The 20,505-nt window shown below is 37.6% G+C and overlaps 1 protein-coding gene across 1 annotated transcript in view; it reads left to right on the top strand.

Moving 5' to 3' along the window:
* HMCN1 (hemicentin 1) overlaps positions 1 to 20,505 on the top strand; it is a 399,750-nt gene that overhangs the window by 202,917 nt on the left and 176,328 nt on the right. Inside the window, 9 exon segments of the mRNA XM_006185542.3 lie at positions 1,168 to 1,295; positions 2,586 to 2,730; positions 6,201 to 6,313; positions 8,009 to 8,168; positions 9,139 to 9,307; positions 12,083 to 12,210; positions 13,976 to 14,248; positions 16,863 to 16,958; positions 19,731 to 19,925. Coding sequence (XP_006185604.2) covers positions 1,168 to 1,295; positions 2,586 to 2,730; positions 6,201 to 6,313; positions 8,009 to 8,168; positions 9,139 to 9,307; positions 12,083 to 12,210; positions 13,976 to 14,248; positions 16,863 to 16,958; positions 19,731 to 19,925 — 1,407 coding nt within the window.

Below are 20,505 nucleotides of genomic sequence, written 5' to 3'. Positions count from 1 at the left end.
GATTATGTGTTTAGACACCATACTCTTAAAAACCATCAGATTTCTCTTACTACCTCATCTCTTGCTTGGGCCTTAAAAAAAAAAAAAAAAGATAAACATTTGATTAGCCTTCCTTCCTTCCCCCCACCCTATTTCCTATTTCATGATGTTAGAACTGAAAATAACCTTAGAGATCATCTACTTGAAACTTACCTTCCATTTGAAGAAATGAAGGAGTAAATTGATGTAAGTCTAAATATGAGCACACACCCATGTTAGAGTGGTGGAGTTCTTCTCTGGTTACCCTATTTACATTTATCATTTTAGTCTACATGAAATTATTTCTGTGTATGATATGAAGAATATAAAATCTTTGATTTCCAAGCGGTAAGACATTTGTTTCATTATCTTTGATTCAATATTCTCCTCCCACTGTTCAAATACCACTTGGTCACATCATGGCACCAATTTATATTCTTATATCTATTCCTTGGAATTCTATTTATTTACTAGCACTACATTGTTTAAATTATTTTAGCATTGTTATTTTTGAATCTGTCAGTGTATTTCTTATTAATACACTTCTATAAAATTTTCTTTATCTTTCTTTATTCATCTACATATATTTTAGTTTTCCAAGATGACTCTCTTAGAGATTTTGCTTTGATTTATGTAAAATTTATTTCTAGGAAAGAGCATGTCTACACTATTTCTTTACCATTCCATCTGAGAGAGTCCATCTCATTTCATTTGCCTGAGCTCTTATGACAACTTCCTGACTAATCTCATCCCTTCCAGTTTCCCCTTGTCCAATAAGGTCTCAGATTAATATTTCCTGAAAATGATTTAGATGATTTCAACTTTTCTGTTTATGAATGCTTTCAGTCACTCTCCATTTGTCTCTTGAATACATTGCAGATTTCTTGGCTTGACATTTCTGGCCTTTCAGGCCATAGACTTTGCTTCACCTTCTCTGCTTCGGTGCTCTTATCTGTTATCTTGCCATTCCCTCTGCATAGAAGGATCCTTTACTCTACCTTCCAGTTCATGCCCAGGTGTATTTTAAAGTCCTGTTCTTGAAAACTCAACTTTTAATAGAATGATTAGTAATCATGTTGGCCTGTAACAGAGCTTGAATTGCTCTGGGGTGATGCGGGGTTGATAGTGCCTGTGCTCTCTCTGACTCAGTTGCTCCGCTCATTGGAATCAGCCCTTCCGTGACCAGTGTAATTGAGGGACAGCAGCTTACTCTGCCTTGTGCTTTGTTGGCTGGAAATCCCATTCCAGAACGTCAGTGGGTTAAGAATTCAGCCATGGTAAGACCATTTTAAATCCATGCATTCATATTCCTTGTTTTCTTGAGTAAGAGGCAATGTATTCCAACCACTGAAAATTTCATGTAATAAATATACAAAAATATATTTTGTAAGTGTATCAAAACTTTTCTTCAGTATTAACATGCTTACTCAGTTTTTATTATTTTGGAATTAATATGATGGAGAAATAGCAAATGGTATAATTTTTTATAATTTTGCATTAAATTCAATGTAACTAATGAAGTCTTCAGAATATGTAAAAACTGAAGCAAGTATGGAGTTATTTTCATAACATTGAAATATTTTATATCCTTTGTAGGACATAATAAAATGTTAATATTCTCATAAGTTGTTTCATTTTATATATTAATATTTGTTATCTTCAAACATTCTTTTATTGTGAACTATTTAAAAATGTGGTTCTATTTTGTGTCATTGTTTTTCAGTGCATAACTTTTGATTATGAAAGAATGTGAAAAATGTTCACAGTTCTATGAAACTGTTCTATAAACATGCTATCTACGGCAATAAATTTTCATCTAGTTCAGAGCATTTTTTCCTTCCATTTTCCAGAGTATTTAGATTCACTCTCTTCTTGAAGTGCCAATTAAAAGTGAATTGATTCCATGAAATAAAAATGTAAAAAATATTTGCATAAAAACTTGAGAAAAATGAATGCACCTCGATAATAAATGCCCTTATAACATAGGGTGATACTTTGTGAGTGCTGAGTTATCCTGTGATTGAACAAAATGCATGAATGGTACAGAGTAAGAGGTGATGATTCTTAACAGAAATTGTCATCCGCCTTCCCTGATGCAGTTCCTGTGTTATACCTTGTTCTCTAATATTTGTATCTGTCACTGAAAGGGTGGGTGTTGAAATTAAGTCATATTCCCTCAGCTTGAATGATGCTTATTTGCCAAAATAAAAATACCAAACGCCTTGCAAGTGGCAATAATGTCTTCTTGAAAAAGAACAAATTAAGCCAAACGTAAAAGTGAAATTTGGGTCCTGAGTGATGATGATTACAGAAATGTGAAGCAAGTGGTGTCTCTGTTTCTTTCCCTTTCTGGCCTGTGCATAACTCTGACAGATGCTGGTATAATTTTTAGACCATTGATCCTACCCCTGCTAACATTTTATACTCATCATTTTTCACTGCAGGGTGTTAAAATATTTCATTATTTTATAAGACGTTTAATAACCCAGTTGGAAAAGAAAGCAGATCTGGTTTTGGCTTATGCAGCATTGCTTTTTTAATTAAAAATGACTATTTTTCCCTTCAAGTTGGTCCAAAATCCTTACATCACTGTGCGCAGTGATGGGAGTCTCCACATTGAAAGAGTTCGCCTGCAGGATGGAGGCGAGTATACTTGTGTGGCCAGCAACGTTGCCGGAACCATTAACAAAACTACCACTGTGGACGTGCACAGTAAGAGGCATATCTGTCATCATTCTTTCCAAACCGTGTTCAAAGGCTGGGTTTATATCTCTAAACCGAGTAACTCTGTTCCTCTAGTTATAAGAAGTAGATATCTTTCCTTATTGTTATTCTTAACAAAAAGCCTTATTTTTGGACAATATTTATGTTGTCAAGGCTGTTTCCAGATTTCCTGTCTATACAAAAAACATTACTGGGAGTCACCAACTGAGTCTGGCCAAGGGCTTTTGTTAAGTGATTTCTTAATTGATAAAAATGAACTCAGTTCTCAAAGAGTTATGTTTAAAAATACATTTTAATTTCAGGCAGGATGAACTTATTATACCATTCAAAACTGCCTTTTCTTTTCAGATTGTGCAACAAGCAAGTCCTTAGTAATGACCCCTTTGTATGTTGTCTAGAAATGACCCAAACTTTTCTAAAGGCTACCTCATGTGCTCCAAACAATCTTTTTGCATGTTAAATTACTTAAAGGTCACAAATAAGAAAATCCAGAAGCTATCTTTTTTCCATTCATGAGTAACCATTACCAGCTTTTTATATCTCAGTAAATAAGTGATAGCTTCATAGTGGAAGAAATTGTCATAACTTTTTTTGTTGTATATTTCCTTTAAAGACTTTGCAACATTGCATTTTTAAAGTGTGGTTATTAAAAATTAGTTCTGTGTGCAGGGATGAAAGTAGAACAGAACATTTATTTTTAGTAGTTGATTCAGTCTTTTTGGAGAATCTCATAATTTCCAAATTTTGCTTGGTCTGTTGAAATTTTCAGTGAATGCATGTCATGTTCTTTTTAAAGTCTGCTCCTCATTGTAAATAAATAGCCTCTTCTGCCCTCTGTCTTATACCAGTCTTGTGCCAATCTCCTCCAACATTACATGAGATATTTTTGAAGAAATACTAAAGTAATACTGAACTAGTTTTAGTCTAAAAGAGTCTACAAAATGCCAGGTTGGATATAGTTGCATTTAACTATTCTTAAAGAAGATCAGTTCATTCATTTCCCAGAGGGTATTTTTGGACTGGTTTGAGAATCTAGTGTAGAAATGCACTGGTGTCATCTCCCTTCAGCATCTAGCAACTGCCTAGAATATTGTGTTGAGCAGGCGTCTGATGTAAATTTTCAGTTGGGTGAGTGACAGGCTTAGTTGTGATACCTGCCAGACCCGAGGAGTGTGGGGAAGACAGACAAACCAATGATGTGGTTTATCAAGATTACAAAAAAATTTAACAATTAACAGTTAAAAGGTCATGTCACAATACTGTTTCATCCACCTTAGTCCAAAATGAATAACTGATTTAGTCAGTAAGGCTGAGAAAAATTAACCCAGTTGTTTGATGTGAACTAAATAAACTAAGCCAGATTTGTCTTTGAATGGGATCTGATGCAATACCACAACTTCTCTATACTTCTGTGTTTATGCTAATTTCATCCATCTGCCTCTCCACTTTTAAGAATATTTATTAAAGGCTCTCAACCAGTTCTTAAAAGAATTGAATTAATGAATGCGACTGTAAGTGCAAATTAAAATGACAGACCATTCAGTTGTCATGTTGATTTGGTATGTAGGTTGACCCTCGGGAAGGAAACGGCTCTTCCGTACTCCAGTGTCATCAGATTTGAAAACTGTTGCCTAAATTTTTCGACTTGCCTACATAGCTATCAAACTCAGTATGCTGTTAAGAAAATGGCTTATTCCATGTTGCCACAAAATGACAGCAAAGCTGAAAGTTGACTATTCCATGATGATTCTGGAAATTAAATTTCTTGCTTTGGAGAGTAGCCTGACATTCTTGTCTGGGGCTGGGAATTTGCTGCCAGTTCTTTAAGAAGGTGTTATCCAAAGAATAAGCCCAGCCTTAGGAAAATGCAAGTCTGTAGTAAAGCTAATCTAAGCCTTTGAAAGGAAGTTGTTGCACTGAGGTCTCTGGTATCTCGTCTGACAAACTTCTCCAGGGTAGCTGGGATAATTCTAGAGAAATTTGACTTAAGGACAAAAGACCCAGTGCTTGAGCACTTGGGAGGGTTACCCCAAAAAGACCCCAGTTTTTGTCTTACCTGAAATAACAAGATTTACAGACAGGAGACAGTGCATTATGTAGCGAAAGATTTTTAAAGATTTAGTTAAAAAAGGGAAAGTACCCCTCCAAGAACGGGAGGTGGGCTGATCCAAGGGAGAAAAAACAGCAATTCTGGTCTCCACTTTCTCTTATACCCTCGCTTGCAGGTGGTATTTTGATTGATTGACAGCTCTTGTCCCAGGTATGCGTAGTCATGTTTGGCCCCTTTTGCTCATGTCCTTACCCATGGTGTACACAGAAAAACCCAAGGTAGGGCAGGAGGCCTACACCACAGTGTTAATTATATTAAAATGAACTGGATCAGGTCTGGTTAAGTCCTTTCTGCTACCATGCAGTCATGGCTGTCGGGTTTTAATCGGTTTCGTGCTGACACTCATTTAGAAGAAGTGAAGTCCCTTTATGCTTGGAGGTGGGCATAACGCATCTTCCGCACCATCCTCCCTCTCCTCCACCTTATCTCCGGGTGTCCCCACTTACCTAACTACCTAAAAGGAGCAGCTCCATTCTGGTATTTCTGGGGAAGGGAAGGAAAGGAAAGGAAATGCCTGATACATGTTGGCCTTTTATTGTATTCCTCGCACTATGTTAGGAACTTTCAGGCGTGGGAGCTGAGCTTCTTTAATCGAATTCATTCTTCTGAGGGCATTGAGTATTGATAATTTATTTTATGTATGTAAGTTGATTATGATTAACAGAGATACACAGAATGGAATGATTAACAGTCTTCCCTTTCCTTTCACTTCTACTCATATAATGGTAATCCTTCAGTCACTTTCTAAAGTCAAAACGTGTTTTATTCTTCTTAGTGAAAGATACTTAGAATCCTATATTTTGGACTTTTAAATGTAAACTCCTAAGACCTTTTCAAGTTTTACTGCTGAATTCCTTTTAAGAAAACAGATTCTATTTTGGAGGTTAGCAGCTCATTGAGTGATTCATATGTACAGACAGATATTGAGTGTGTTGGGCTCAACAGTCCGGTTCTCTGGAGGTGAGCTTGAGTCAGCTGACTGCAGCTTAAGGAATAACGGACAATGGTGGAATGTACATATTAGATGTATAACTCTCAGGATGTAATTCTATCCTGAGTTTTCAGGGAAAAAATGAATTTTCTTCAGTCCTCTCATATTTTTGTTAGGAAAGTCACCTCATTACACATAACTTACAACTTGATTTTAATTGTTGTATTAAATTCTTCAGACTATTGTATTTACTTTCTTACACTTCCTTACAAGTTACCCTACATTTCTATCAGAAAAGTTTGACTCTTAACTAGTTTTTACAGATATTTGATGTATCCTGAAAATGTTCAACTTTAAACATATGAAGCTAAACGGAAGGACGGGTGCTCAGATTCTGCATATTGCTTCCTTTCCCAGTTCTGCCGACCATTCAGCATGGACAGCAGATACTGAGTACAATTGAAGGCATTCCAGTAACTTTACCATGCAAAGCAAGCGGAATTCCCAAACCATCTATCATCTGGTCCAAGGTAAATGACGCACCTCGTGGTATCTGTTAACGTTACATGTGTCACAACCATATGTGGATATTTTTAGTCATACATGGAACTTTTCACTGTATAGTCGAACCTTATAAAAAGGAAAATCAGGAAGTCATACCACTCACAAGGGACCTTAAAATGTCCTTAGTGCATTCACCTACCAGATGCTTGTATAGTGTTAATAACACAGCACTGAATACTAATATAGCACATTCTGTGTGCCAGGAACTTTTCTAAGCACTTTTTATGTAGCAGATCCTTTTTTACCCCTTGCCATGTCCCCTGAGCCCCTTTGATTTCAGCGTGGCTCTGGTGAACAGCTCCATGCTCTCCGCCAGGGTCGCACTTCAGGCATGTGCTTCTCTGATTTTGGGACTCAGGGCTTCCTCCAAAGCCCCACAAGGCCACTCAGGCTGCTGAGTGATCAGGAAGTGCAGGAACACGACCTCCTGGGGAGGGGGACAGGTGTCCATATAAATGCCCACTTCTTATCCATTAGAGGACTCCTTCTGTGGTGCATCGGCTTAGTCTCTCCGAGGGTCCCCAGCACACTGGGCTTATAAGCCCAGCCACAGAGGAAACCCGGGCAGCAAAACCCTTTATTTGCTCTCCTTCCTTCTTGCCTCATTCTTCCACCTTCCTCTTCAAGCCTCTGGGAATCACTTGCTGAGTAAACTTCCTGACTCCATGTCTTTGTCTTGGACTCTGCTCTTCTGGAAGCCAAAATAAGACACACATACAAACGCATTTATTCCCATGTATATCCCTGTCATGAAGTTGTCTGGCGTTTACTTGTGTTCTTGCAACGAGGAAAAACCCATTTCCCAAGGAAGTCCTTTCCATCTTCCAACAGTCAAGGAAGGTGGTATATTTTCTGTAAATTAATTTAAATCTGATAGAGAAGAATATAAGATAATGGCATAATAATGAAATGTGGCATTTGTATGGTTAGTGCCACAACCAAAATATTTTGCCATACCATCTAATTTCATACTTCTAAAAATCTCTGAAATAGAAGTTGGTTTTGAGATCTGTAAATTAAATTGAAAGCTTACGATTTCTGCATTTTGGCACAAAAGTATGGTGGGGAAGCTGATCCCCAAAACTGCACGATGTCTGGTACTGAGTATTAGCCTAATGCATTTTAGGGAAATAGAAAAGTGAAATCTTCCCAGGATGGCCTTTGTGCTGTGATCACACAGAGGGTGAGTCTGGGCTCCTGAGCCTACCTACTGGGGTTCAAGTTCCAGTTCTGCCACTGACTGACCCTGTGACTTTGGGCAAATTACTCCATCACACCTCCAGATTTAATACTTCCGTCTGTAATATAGGGGTTGTGGTAGTCCCTACTCATAAGGTTGTTGTGAGCATGAAAATAGTTAATTCATGAAAAGTGCTCAGAAAAGTGTCTGGCTTAGCAGAGACGCTTAACCACCTGCTACTGTTACCCTCATGGCCTCCACTTTTAAGTGGCTCTGGGATGAAGGGGACCTGGTTGGGTATGAAGAAATGTGACCTTTGCACTATTTAATTTTTCTTACAAATAACCTGCTTCAAATTAGCGTTCTTTTAATCTCGTATTTTCCCCCTCAGATTTTTTTTTCTCCCTCTCTTCTTCTTCCAGACATTAAGTCACTCCTTTATTATCTGAAAAAATACTTCTCTCTGTGGTATGTTTTGTAGAAAGGCGAGCTGATTTCCACCAGCAGTGCTAAGTTTTCTGCAGGGGCTGATGGCAGTCTGTACGTGGTGTCCCCCGGGGGTGAGGAGAGTGGGGAGTATGTCTGCACCGCCACCAACGCAGCCGGCTACGCCAAAAGGAAAGTGCAGCTGACCGTCTATGGTGAGAGCCCCCATGGAGAAATGTTTTTCTTTGACACCATCTGTCTGTGCCAAAACTCACATTTCTCTCCCAACTAATGTTACCAGAGGGCTGTACCCCTAACATGAACTGCTTCCCCAAGTTTATATTTGTATTTTTTTACAAAAATGTATTTTTACTGCCAATGAACACCTCCTCTACTTAGACTCTGATTTAAAGGGAGAGGAATTGTATAGCCAGTTGGAAAAATTTTATGGTGTTTTTCCCAAGGAGTATGCTTATGACACCCAACCCTCTTAAGAAACACCACTTAGTTCAAACTCCTAGAGAAGCCAAACCTTAGCTATGTCTCAGTTAACTCTCTGCTTTAAGGGATCTCTTTCACAGATGGCAGACTCTCAAAGGGTATTTCAGCCGACCTTTTCAGTATGTTCATTTTTTTTCTTTAATTAAACTATAGCCAGTTTACGATGTTGCATCGATTTCTGGTATACAGTATAATGTTTCAGCCATATATGTATACATGCAGGTACTCCTTTTCATATTCTTTTTCATTATAGGTTACTGCAAGATAGTGAATAGAGCTCCCTGTGCTAGACAGTAGAAACTTGTTGTTTACCTATTTTATATATAGTCGTTAGTATCTGCAAATCTCGAACTCCCAATTTATCCCTTCCCACCCCCTTTCCCCGCTGGTAACCATAGATTTGTTTTCTATGTCTGTGAGTCTATTTCTGTTTTGTAAATAAGTTCATTTGTGTCTGTGTGTTCTGAAAGGATGACCCAAAAGGGGAAACTTTCTAGTCATTTCCCTTCAAGTTCTCGCAATAAATATTACTGGAATGTTTTAGATACGTCCCAAAACTTTGGAGTAAACAACTTTTTCTCTTTGCAAATTATTTGAGTATTAGTAGTCCACAAGTTAATGCACATTAAAGTGTGCTTTGTTTTCAGTGTCCTATTTCCCTTCCAAAACATGTGTTTATTTTAGTAAGGCCCAGAGTGCTTGGAGATCAACGAGGGCTGTCTGAGGATAAGCCTGTGGAGATCTCGGTCCTTGCCGGGGAAGAGGTGACACTGCCCTGTGAAGTGAAGAGCTTGCCCCCACCCACCATTACCTGGGCCAGGGAGACCCAGCCCATCTCACCATTTTCTCCAAGGTAGGACACTTGGGATGAATCGAAACATGTGAAACATAATCTCTTGGGACAGTTGGCTGTACCTGTTGAGGTTTTCAAATGTCTCAACAACAACAACAAAACCCCCCCCAAACCCTTGTAAATTTGGGATAATTTACATGTACATCCTACAGAAAATATATATATCTTTGAAGATATTCCTTAACGTCAGAAATGCTAACACCCAGTTTTCATGTAATTTCCCACTAGTGCACTTCTGCAAGATAGTTACGAAAATGGGACAGATCGGTATGTAGATCCTGTTAGCACAAAGTGCATATTACACATAAAATTCCATTAGTCTCAGAGGAGCAATAAAACAGTAGGCTCTCTGATGTCTAGGATTTGACTTTCATTAGATGGGTTTATACAAATCTTCTTGATTAAACTACAACTCTTGTACAAGTAAAGGCCCCGTGGAACAGTATATTTGACAGTCTACGTGACAAGGAAGGCAGAATCCCAGAGCCTTTAAGAGCACCTTTGTTGCTGTGCAGGTGTGAGTTTCAATTTACCTTCACCGCTTAAAGCATACCTGAAACTTTTGGCATTTTTTTCAGTGGGCCTCTGTGAACCTGAGATTTCTTATGTATAAAATGGTTGTAATACCTGGAAGGATGGTATAAGATAATGTACATTGCGTATCCACTGTCTCTAGTTCTAAAGGAATGGTAGCAGTTTCTGTTGTAACTCAACATCATGCCCAAAGTTACTGGCGGAGTAAAACTTACATCCTCTAGCAAGTCGGTTAGACTTGCTGATGTGTAGTTATGAAGCTATAAATTCATGCCACTGTAATTTCCCTACCCCTGGTGAGAAAAAAATGTGCATGATCAAGAACTGCTTTATTCTTTCTTTGAAAAAATATTTGCCTTAAATATTTTTGAGTAAAATAAATACCGTATTTCAGATAAAATTGTAGTTTCATTGTTCCTCTCCCCACTCATCATCTCTTTTCTCCCTTCCCGGAGGCAGACACTGCTGTAGACTTGGTATGCATCCTGTACAAACATCCTTAAACAGCATAATAGACTATTGTTTTCTCTATTCTAAATTTTGTTTTGTGTACCTGTTTGCAACTTACCAACGTAATGTAGTGTGTATTATTATTCTACTGCTTGCTTTATTGAGTCAACATGTATCCATTTTTACACGTATGGATTCAGCTTACCATATATATACTCTACAGTTTATTTATACGTTTCCCTGTTGATGGACATTCATGCTGCTTGCTTTGTCTTTCTACTTTTTCTTCTTTTCTCTGGGGGGAAGGGGAAGTTTACAAATAAGGCTTTTCAGGGAATATCTTTTTGTGCACATGCCTGTTTCTTTGAGACTTTGTACCTAGAACTAGTTTCTAGTCAGAATGCATGCCTGTTTTTTAGCGTTGTAGACATTACCAAACTGCCCTCCAAAAGGACAGTCTTGATTTAACTTCCACCAGAACACAGGTATACCTGTTGCCACATTATAATTAATGCCTTGTGTTGACTGACTGAAATTTTTTTGCCAGCTGTATGGGTGTGAAATGGTGTCCTGCAACTGTCTGAGTTTTTGTGCGATGGACTTCCAGTGAGCCGAGAATGCTTTCCCTTGTTTGTTGACCATTTGTGTTATCTGTGAATTGCCTCTTTAAACCTACTGCAGTGACTTGTTTCGCTTTTTCTTACTGAATGTGGAAAGTCTGTTTTTGTTCTTAATAACAGTCCTTTTTTGTATGTGTTGAAAATATCTTCTCTCAGTCTACTACTAGTCTTTCAAGTTTATTTATGCATGGTGTCTGGTCGTACAGAATTTTAAAATTTCTAGGTAGCTCAAGGTGTAAATTTGTTATTTTTCAGACTTGTACTTTAGGAAGATCATAAACAGAACTCCACAGTGTTTTATCTCAATATTTTGTTTGAAGTTTTGTTTTTCACATTTTGGATTTTAATACACCTGAATTTTTATTTCATGTATAGTATTAGATAGTGCTCTAGTTTTATTTATTTATTTTTTCCACATGGAGAACCAGTTGCCCAACACGATTTCTGGATAGTCGGTCCTTCCTACCTTTTTGTAATATCACCTCTGATACTGCATATTACATGCTGAGTTCTCAGATATGCTAGAGTCTTTTGCAGGGCGGGGTGGGGCGGGGGTCCTCCATTTTTAACTGTTTATCCGTTTGTCTGTCTCTAGGCTGGGAGCACATTTTATTTGTCTTAGCTTTATAAAAAATCTTGATAGTAAGTAGGTCTGTGTTGTCCCCTCCCTCTTAAATACAACTAACATAATAACATTTTTATGTAGATCTGGTTTCACTACATAAAAGGAATATATGCAGTATATAGGAATTACGTATGTACCTTCTTTTGCTTTTATTTTCTAGCACAGTAAAGTTTTAAATGAAGGATTGTAGGAAAGAAGCAATAATGTGTTCAAAATATATTCAAAGTTTACTAACACATATGTTTGCTTTGTAGAGCTGCAACTTGGTAAAGCAGAGAGATGTACAATTATTTCACAATTTTAGCCTATTAGGTTAGTTTTAAGTGTAAAAGAAATCTGCCTTGGTTTTTGTAAGAATGTCATACAGAATACACAAGATAATTATGAAAATTCCTGACTTTTAAGGTGTATAGAAATGACATTATAGATGGGAGACTGGTTTCCAAAACTGCTTGCAGAGTAATAGTTCCACATTGAAGGGCAGCTGCAGAGGAAACTTTTAAATTCCCCTGCTTTATGGTCTACTCTGTGGTTTCTTTCTTTTAGACACACGTTCCTCCCTTCTGGTTCAATGAAGATCACTGAGACCCGCGTTTCGGATAGTGGGATGTATCTCTGCGTTGCCACAAATATTGCTGGGAATGTGACTCAGTCTGTTAAATTAAATGTCCACGGTGAGTTTTGAAGTGAAGGCATATGCTGTCTGTGGACTGGCCACAGGGAAACCTAGCTCCCCAGTTTCTTTGAGAGTTAACCCTAGTAATCATAGCAAAATTTTCTGAAATCTGAGACTTGTGTTTTTTCTTTCATTGTACTTTGAAAAGTTTATCTGCCGTCTATAAATAACTTTCCCCTTCTCCTCAAATGAACAGTATTAAAATTTTGGGATCTCAGTTTTACCAGATGTCCACAGTCACTTACGATTATTGTTGATACATCGTTTAAAAAAAAAAAAAAGACATGTGTTTACAGTGGTGGCTTTTTGTAAAGGTGAATGTGAATTCTCCAAGAAGAATTTAATAGCATAGTTAATGGTCATTTTCAGTGTTTGTAGAGCTCAGCAACTGCAGACATCCTGCTCCTAGGGTTCTTGAACTACACCAGAGCTCTCTTGGTGGTCTGCTTTCTTCCTCGAGTTACTATAGTCTGTCCAGTTACTCATTCATTCAGCACAGGCGTATTGGGCACCTACACTTAGCCAGGCATCCACATATTATCAGAAATTTTCTCAGCTAGTATTGACCTGATTTCACTCTCAGGTCAATCACTACACTAATGTCCTGTTGACCATGGGGTATGAAGTCCAGAGAGTTCTGTCATTTACTAGCTCTAGGGCAATAGGCATGTTACCTACCTACCCACCTTTTATCTTTTCTCTTTTGTAAAATGATGGTAATAATATAGGCACATCTTGGAGCTAATACGGGTTTGGCACCAGACCGGCTCAATGAAGTAAAATACGGCAATAAAGTGAATATGGTAGTAAAGTGAGTCACATGAATTGTTTGATTTCCCAGTGCATAAATTAAAAATTACATTTATACTATACTGTAGTCTGTGAAGTGGGCAATAGCATTATGTCTAAACCATGTACCTTAATTAAAAAATACCTTATTGCTAAAAAATGCTATCATCTGACAATGCAAGTTTGCCATAAAATTTCAGTCTGTAAAAATCACAGTATCTGTAAAGTGCAATAAAGCGAAGCACAGTGAAAACCTGCAGAAATATATTGGTTAAATACTAAGTTTTAATTAAAGGACAGAGGAATATGGTTTTTTAGGGACATGAAGTATATATTCTAATCATATCCCTATGAGTCAACTTGATTCTATAGTTTACAATGCGTGTATGTGAATAATACTTGCCAATGTTTTAATAAATGATCTCATTTTGAATTTCTAAAGGAAGGTAGATAAAGGGAAATAATAGAGACTTTATCTTGATTTTCTTCTCTGAAATTAGCGAAAGTTTTATGAGAAACATTTCTTACTGTCTGGCTAAACCTGCCACAGAGAGAACAGAACTAAGCATATATGGAGAGAAATGCTTTTTGTTTTACTCTTATATTATAGAAATTATCTGGATTGCCATTTAAGAGGATTTTAAACCTTAAGTTACTTAAGAAAGCTGACGTCTTTAAATGCTGGCTCTTCCTCAAGTTTGGAACAGAGTTTTATATATAATATTTCCCATAATCCTTGCAGTGTGTTGGTATTGAAGAGGCTATTTTGCCTGGATTATCAAGAGAACAGGCCTCAGGACGTTTACTGAATTGCCCTAGATCACAGAGCTAGTAAGTGGCCTGAGCTTGGGTCCAAATCCTGAGATTATTTCACTTTCTCTCGCTGCCTCTGGGTAAGGAACTCTCACTTAAAATGAGAAAAGGAAGGCATTTTTTCAAAAATTGGATTATTAATACTCAGTTGTTGTTTCCAGTTCCCCCAAAGATACAGCGTGGCCCTAACGTGATGAAAGTCCGAGTTGGTCAAAGAGTGGACTTTCCCTGCCGTGCTCAAGGGACGCCTGTTCCTGTGGTCAGCTGGTTGAAAGATGGAAATGCTGTGCTGATTGATGGACTGCAGCATATGAGTAATCCAGATGGAACACTGAGCATCCACCAAGCCACGCTCTCAGATGCTGGCGCATATATGTGTGTCGCTACTAACATAGCAGGCAGCGATGAAACAGAGATAACACTGCACGTCCAAGGTGATTTGGGACCTAGGAGAATAAACGTGTGGTGGAAGTGGGGAGTGGGGGAAAAGCCCTGGAGTCTGTACAATATATGTCGTCTTGGATTACTTCCAGAAGATTTCTGTGTACCTTTTATGTCTCTTTAGTTAACTTTGAAAGGAGAACAATTCCAGAAAGAAATGAAACCTTACATTACTAACCGTGTTTACTTTTGAAAGTGGAGTTGCCGTGGATGATATAGATGATGGAGACAGTCCTGAATAAGACCCCCCCACCACCACTGTTTTTGGTTTGGGGGAAATTATAGGCAGAATGGTTTGGAGTAGGATTCAGTCATAGTAGTAGGTTGCACTCAATATCAACCCTTAAAAAAGTCAAGGTCCACTGTTCCCTCTAATGATGTTGGCCTTATTTTGAGTGTTTAATGATCAGTCTTTATTCCTTCAAGCAACAAGTACTTATCAGGTTCCTGCCAGATGTCTGTCATGTTCTGGACAGTGAGGCGAAAATAGTGACCCAGGCAAAACACCTGCTCTTGCGAGCTGTTCTGTAAGCAAGCAGAAAGCAAGCAAGCAAATGAAGAAGAAATACAGGTCGTGTGATGGGATGTGGAGAAATTAGAATAGGGTGATGCTCCCAGCAGTTAGCTTCTTTAGATTGAATGGTCAGGTTGGGCTTCTCTGAGGAGGTGCTATTTAGAGGGAGATCTTGTTGACTGGAAAGTATCAGCCATGTCCAATCAGGAGGAAGAGCGTTCCTGTCAGAGAGAATACCAGTGCAAAGGTAACAGAACAGAAGCAGATATTGTACTTAGCATAGTACTTAGTACTTAGTACAGAGTACTTACTTCAGACCTGGCACACTGCAGTTCTTTGTGGATGGATAGCTAGTTCACTGTCGGAGAGCTTGTCCAGTTCATTCATTCACTCAACAAACTTTATTAGGTGCTAATGTTTATGATTTAATAGGGAAGATAGACATTTATAAAATAATCTCATAATTACAAACTGGTTAGTGCCATCATGAAATGGTAGGAGTATCTATTTGAGTTTTTAACAGAAAGACAAAGTCTTCTTTGGGTTAGGGCCATGCCAGTTGAGATTTGAAGAGTGAGTGGAAGTATATTGGGTGATGGGCAAAAGTGCGGTGGGGTGGGGAGAACCTTCCAGGAGAAGGATGTAGAGTGTGAAGAGGAGGGAATGTGGTAATTTGGATACACTGGGCTGAGTCAACAAACCAATCAACAAAGGCCAGCTAGCTGCATTCCACACTGCACTGTGAGTGACATATGATAAGGCAGGGCACGCCATCATGGGCCAGATTATCCAGGACCTGGGAACCTAGATTAAGGAGTTTAGACTTCATTCTAAGTGCAATGAAAAAACTTAGTGGGGTTATTACTGGGGAAGTGACATGTCAAATTTGGACTTAAAAAGGTCACTCTTTAGGGAGAGAATAGTTTGGCTAGGTATGGTGAAGGAAAACAGCTGAAGACTACAGAAGCAGCTCAAGCAAAGATGATGGTAGCTGGACTGGAGGAAAGAAGGGAATGGACTCAAAATAATTAGGAGAGGAAATCAGGAAATGGTGATGGACTGGATTTGGGGAGTGGAGGAGATGGAGCCCTCAGGGATGACTCCTAAATTTCTTCATGAAATGATCAGGTAGTGAGGCAGTTCAGACAGATAGGATAGTGGGATGGCACAATGAAGAAAGAACAAGTGTGAAACTTTATTCTACAAAATGAGTGCAAGTAGTGACTTCAGTCGGGGAAGCCACACAATGAGATTTGTGGTTCAGAGAGAATGTTCCAAGGGCTCGATAGAACATAAATCCAAGGGGGAACATGTTTGAGAAAAGGACCCCAGTAAGAAGCCCACTGGAATAGGTCTGGCAAGAAAGAGTAAGGGTCTGAAATAAGCAGCGACCTTAAGGATAGAGAGGAAGATACAGATGTGTGAACATCTATGGTGCCATGGGATTGATTAGATGTGGACATCAGAAGTAAGGGAGAAAGATATAAGAAACATTGGGTGAATCATGATGAAGGAATAAAGCAAACAATATGAATGTGGGAAGCATAAAATGATGAATTTTAGGGGGTATATTTTGAGTTTTAGACCTCTGGGTCACATTTTGGTAGAAAAGTCTGGCAGCTCGAATTATGAGTCCTCTTTAAGAGAAGAATCAGGAAAGATAGAAACTCACCAATGGATGTGGTAGATGATACCTCAGAAGAATTTGATGTTGCCCAAGGAAAGTCTGTGATAATGCTTTTATTTTATTTTTAAAACATTTTTTATTGAGTTATAGTCATTTTACAATGTGTCAAATTCCAGCGTAGAGCACAATTTTTCAGTTATATATGAACATACACACATTCATTGTCACATTCTCCTTCGCTGTGAGCCACCACAAGATCCTGTATATATTTCCCTATACTACACAGTACAATCTTGTTTATCTATTCTACATTTTGAAATCCCAGTTCCTTCCCACCCCCTGTCCCCCTGGCAACCACAAGTTTGTATTCTATGTCTATGAGTCTGTTTCCGTTTTGTATTTTTTTTTTTAAGATTCCGCATATGAGCAATCTCATATGATAATAATGCTTTTATTTTTCTAATAGAACCGCCTACACTGGAAGATCTAGACCCTCCATATAACACTCCATTCCAAGAAAGAGTGGCCAGTCAGCGCATTGCATTTCCATGTCCTGCAAAAGGTGTGTAATACTGAGACTTCTGGGCATTGGCATAATGTTATATTGTCCAGAAGTCTATATTGAACCCCAAACATCATCTTTGTAAACAGTCTCTGTTATAACATTTTGCATAATAGAAACTAATCCTTCTTTCAAATAACAACTTTGAATAGGTATGTTTCCCTCCCAGGTATTTTATTTCCTTTGATGAAAAGACCTTTCCATTCTTTCAAACTTGCCTCATCTAGTATGTTTTCCAGGTGGTGCATCCTCCTTCCTGTTACTTCTTAGTTCATTGTGTTTCGACAGGATTTCTCTTTAAAATGTGACAGCTAGGACTATTCAAAATATTGCACATTTATCTCACTTGGTCAGAAGTATAAAATTAAGACAATCCCCTTTTTTGTTCCAGACACTTTTCTAAAAAAATCTTTTTAAAGATTTATCCTTCACAGGTGATTCTAGAGCCAGGTTATAACTTTGCTCTCTGAGGCTTATTCAAGCCCCTTTTCTCCTTGAATCTCTGGACTTTCTGTCCCATCATGTATCCTGGCAGATGGTTATTATCTATCCTCCAGCTAGTGTGAAAAAGGCACTTTCACTATCACCTTACTCTGGATGTTCTGTAGGTTGGTTAAGAGCATCCTCTCTTTCACATATGCATTCATCTGCAATGACTCAATGAGTCTGTAGCGGTTCTGGCAAAATCCAGTCAGTATTCTTTCCATAACTACTTGGAGGGCTCTGTGCAGATGGTACCATTAGTGCTCCACACATGCCTCTTAGCAGTTGTTCCAGGAGACAGTGGCAATTGAAGTTCCTCATGGCTGTCTCTGTTTCTTTTTTTTTGTCTTCGTATATATATATTTTATTGAAGTATAGTCAGTTTACAGTGTTGTGTCAATTTCTGGTGTACAGCATCATGCTTCAGTCATACATGAACATGCATATATTCGTTTTCATATTCTTTTTCACCGTAAGTTACAGCAAGATATTGAATATAGTTCCCTGTGCTATACAGTATGAACTTGTTTATCTATTTTGTATATATATTAGTTTCTGCAAATGTCGAACTCAGCAATTTATCCCTTCCCAAAATTTTGCATCTCTTAACAGTATTTCTCTCATCAATGATTATTTTCTACCAGCATTAAAAGAAAAGTAACTTTAACAAGCTTTTTAGATACTTAAAGGGTTGTGAGTAACTATTCCCAGAGTCAGGCAGGGAAAGAGGCAAGGCATGGAGAGGAATTGTTTAGAAAAGTTTAAGTTCAGGTAAGTACTGTTGGGTGCTCACTACCCGCAGACCAGTAACGCTTTTGCTCTTCACTCTCCACTGGAGCCCTAATTCCCAAGCTGGTTTGGACTTCCCTTTTTCATTTTGAAATACCACCTCTTCGTGGTTTCCTATTTTCACCTGGGAGATAATTCTTGAATTCATTTACAATAGCTAGATGCCTTTCCATTGTCTTTGCCATGAATTTCCTCATGACCATGGTTGTTCTACTATTTAGAAATTAAAGATAATACAGTTTATTTTTTGCTTGTTTATTTACTTTTTCCTTTATTAACTCAACAAATATTAATTGAGAAATTTTAAAATTCCGTAAAGGGATGAGCATGATGTAAGGAAATTGTTAAAACCTGCTTTTTTTTTCCTTTACATGGTGAACAATTGCAGTCTATCAATTTTACCTTGTCTTCCTCATCAGTCAGCATCTTGCTATGAGGACAATGAAATGGACCAATCTTTTTGTTTTATTTTTTCTGTAAATATTATTTTCATAGTCACTTTTATAATTCCTTAATTCAATTTGAGTTTATCCTCAATAACATGTTCTGTATAATCCTGCCATTGTTTTGTACCTGTCTTTGGTATACAACCATCTTTAATATTTTATTATCCTTTAAGATTATTAACCATGTCTTACACAATTATTTTTATTTAATATATCTTTTGTTATCTTTATAGGGATTTAGTAAAATGTTTAAGTATTTAGAATAGTGCCTGGCACATTGTTTTCTAAATAATTACATTCTTAAAATAGAGTTAATGTTTGTCTATTTCCAATATGTTCTTTTGGCTCCATTATGCATTTTAAGATGGTTTTATCACTTTTACTCTTGAGTATATAACTTCCATTCACTCTGATGGTCGTAAATAAATCCAGGAAAGCAGTTCCGCTCACTACTTTCTCAACATTCTTTTCAGTATAAAAAGTCAGGGATTGATCTATTGCCCTGTGTTTAACAGAATGGGATCCCCAGAAGATGCATGGATAGTAGAAGTTCCTCATCTATGCTATTATCAGGCCTGTTTAAAATGTGAATTATGAAGCATCATTTCTGTACATCATTTTTGCACTCTGGTTGAGCAATCTTCATGTTATGTTCCTGTGATGGTATCTTATTTTTGTTTTCCTTTATTTTCACCAAACCCTTCCAATTTCTAATCCTTTGTATTAATATAGCTTTTTTATCCCACTAATCACCATGACCTCGCTCAAGAAAATGCTTTGCTTGCTGTCATCTGAATGTCTTAATAAAAACAACTTTGATCAAACTCTGCACTAAAGACCAAAGATCTTTTAAGACTGACCAGGAACTAGAGGCATCAAATACTGTAATCTCTTCAAAATTCCATGCCAGCAGCAGGATCTTGAAAGCAGCATAGCACCCTGAGGGCACATATTATAATCGTAACAAATTTTATTTCTCCTCAAGATACTTGATACTTCGTAGTGCTTTCTGATTTTGTTGTAAAATATCACAAAGCTTTCATTTCTTGTTTAGGTACCCCCAAACCAACCATCAAATGGTTGCGGAATGGTAGAGAGCTGACAGGCAGGGAGCCTGGTATTTCCATATTAGAAGATGGCACGTTGTTGGTTATTGCCTCTGTTACACCGTATGACGATGGGGAGTACATCTGTGTGGCAGTCAACGAAGCTGGAACCACAGAAAGAAAATATAACCTCAAAGTCCATGGTAAATACAGATAAAAATTCTAAAGTCATATAGTTGACTATGTAACATTTTCAAATTCTCTTATATACAAGTTATCTTTTGGTGTAGTATCATTTAATATTTATGTGAATAGATACGTTATCAAACAGAAAACTGGTGATCTAACTGCATTGATTGATTGATTGATTTGATTTAAATTTTATATAATTTTTATTGGGATTTTACATCATTCAAAGTTCAAATGTAGAAAATGATACGTAGTAGTCGAAAGGCTTCTGGCCCTGAGCTAAGCCACCTCTTTATGCTCCCTATGGGCAAGGAAAGTTTTCCCAGAGATATTTTATGCAAATACAAAGAAATATGAATATATTTTATCCTTTTTTTGACATAGAAAAAGGTATGTATAGTAGACTATTATATCCATTAACCTGCACCTTGTCTGTTTCATTAAACACTCTTATCTTGGGAATTATTCAGTATTCCTCTTACTTATACCTATCTAGCATCCCAGTTATACCGATTTACTTAACCTCCTTCTATTTTTGACTAGCATTTAGTTTGTTACCATTTTTTACTATTTTAAGTAATGCTTCAATGAAAA

Source organism: Camelus ferus, chromosome 23 (genome assembly GCF_009834535.1).
Source record: "Camelus ferus isolate YT-003-E chromosome 23, BCGSAC_Cfer_1.0, whole genome shotgun sequence".
NCBI classification, from domain to species: Eukaryota; Metazoa; Chordata; class Mammalia; order Artiodactyla; family Camelidae; genus Camelus; species Camelus ferus.
The sequence above is the reverse complement of the archived record's forward strand: the minus strand, read 5'-3'. Positions and strand labels throughout refer to the sequence as shown.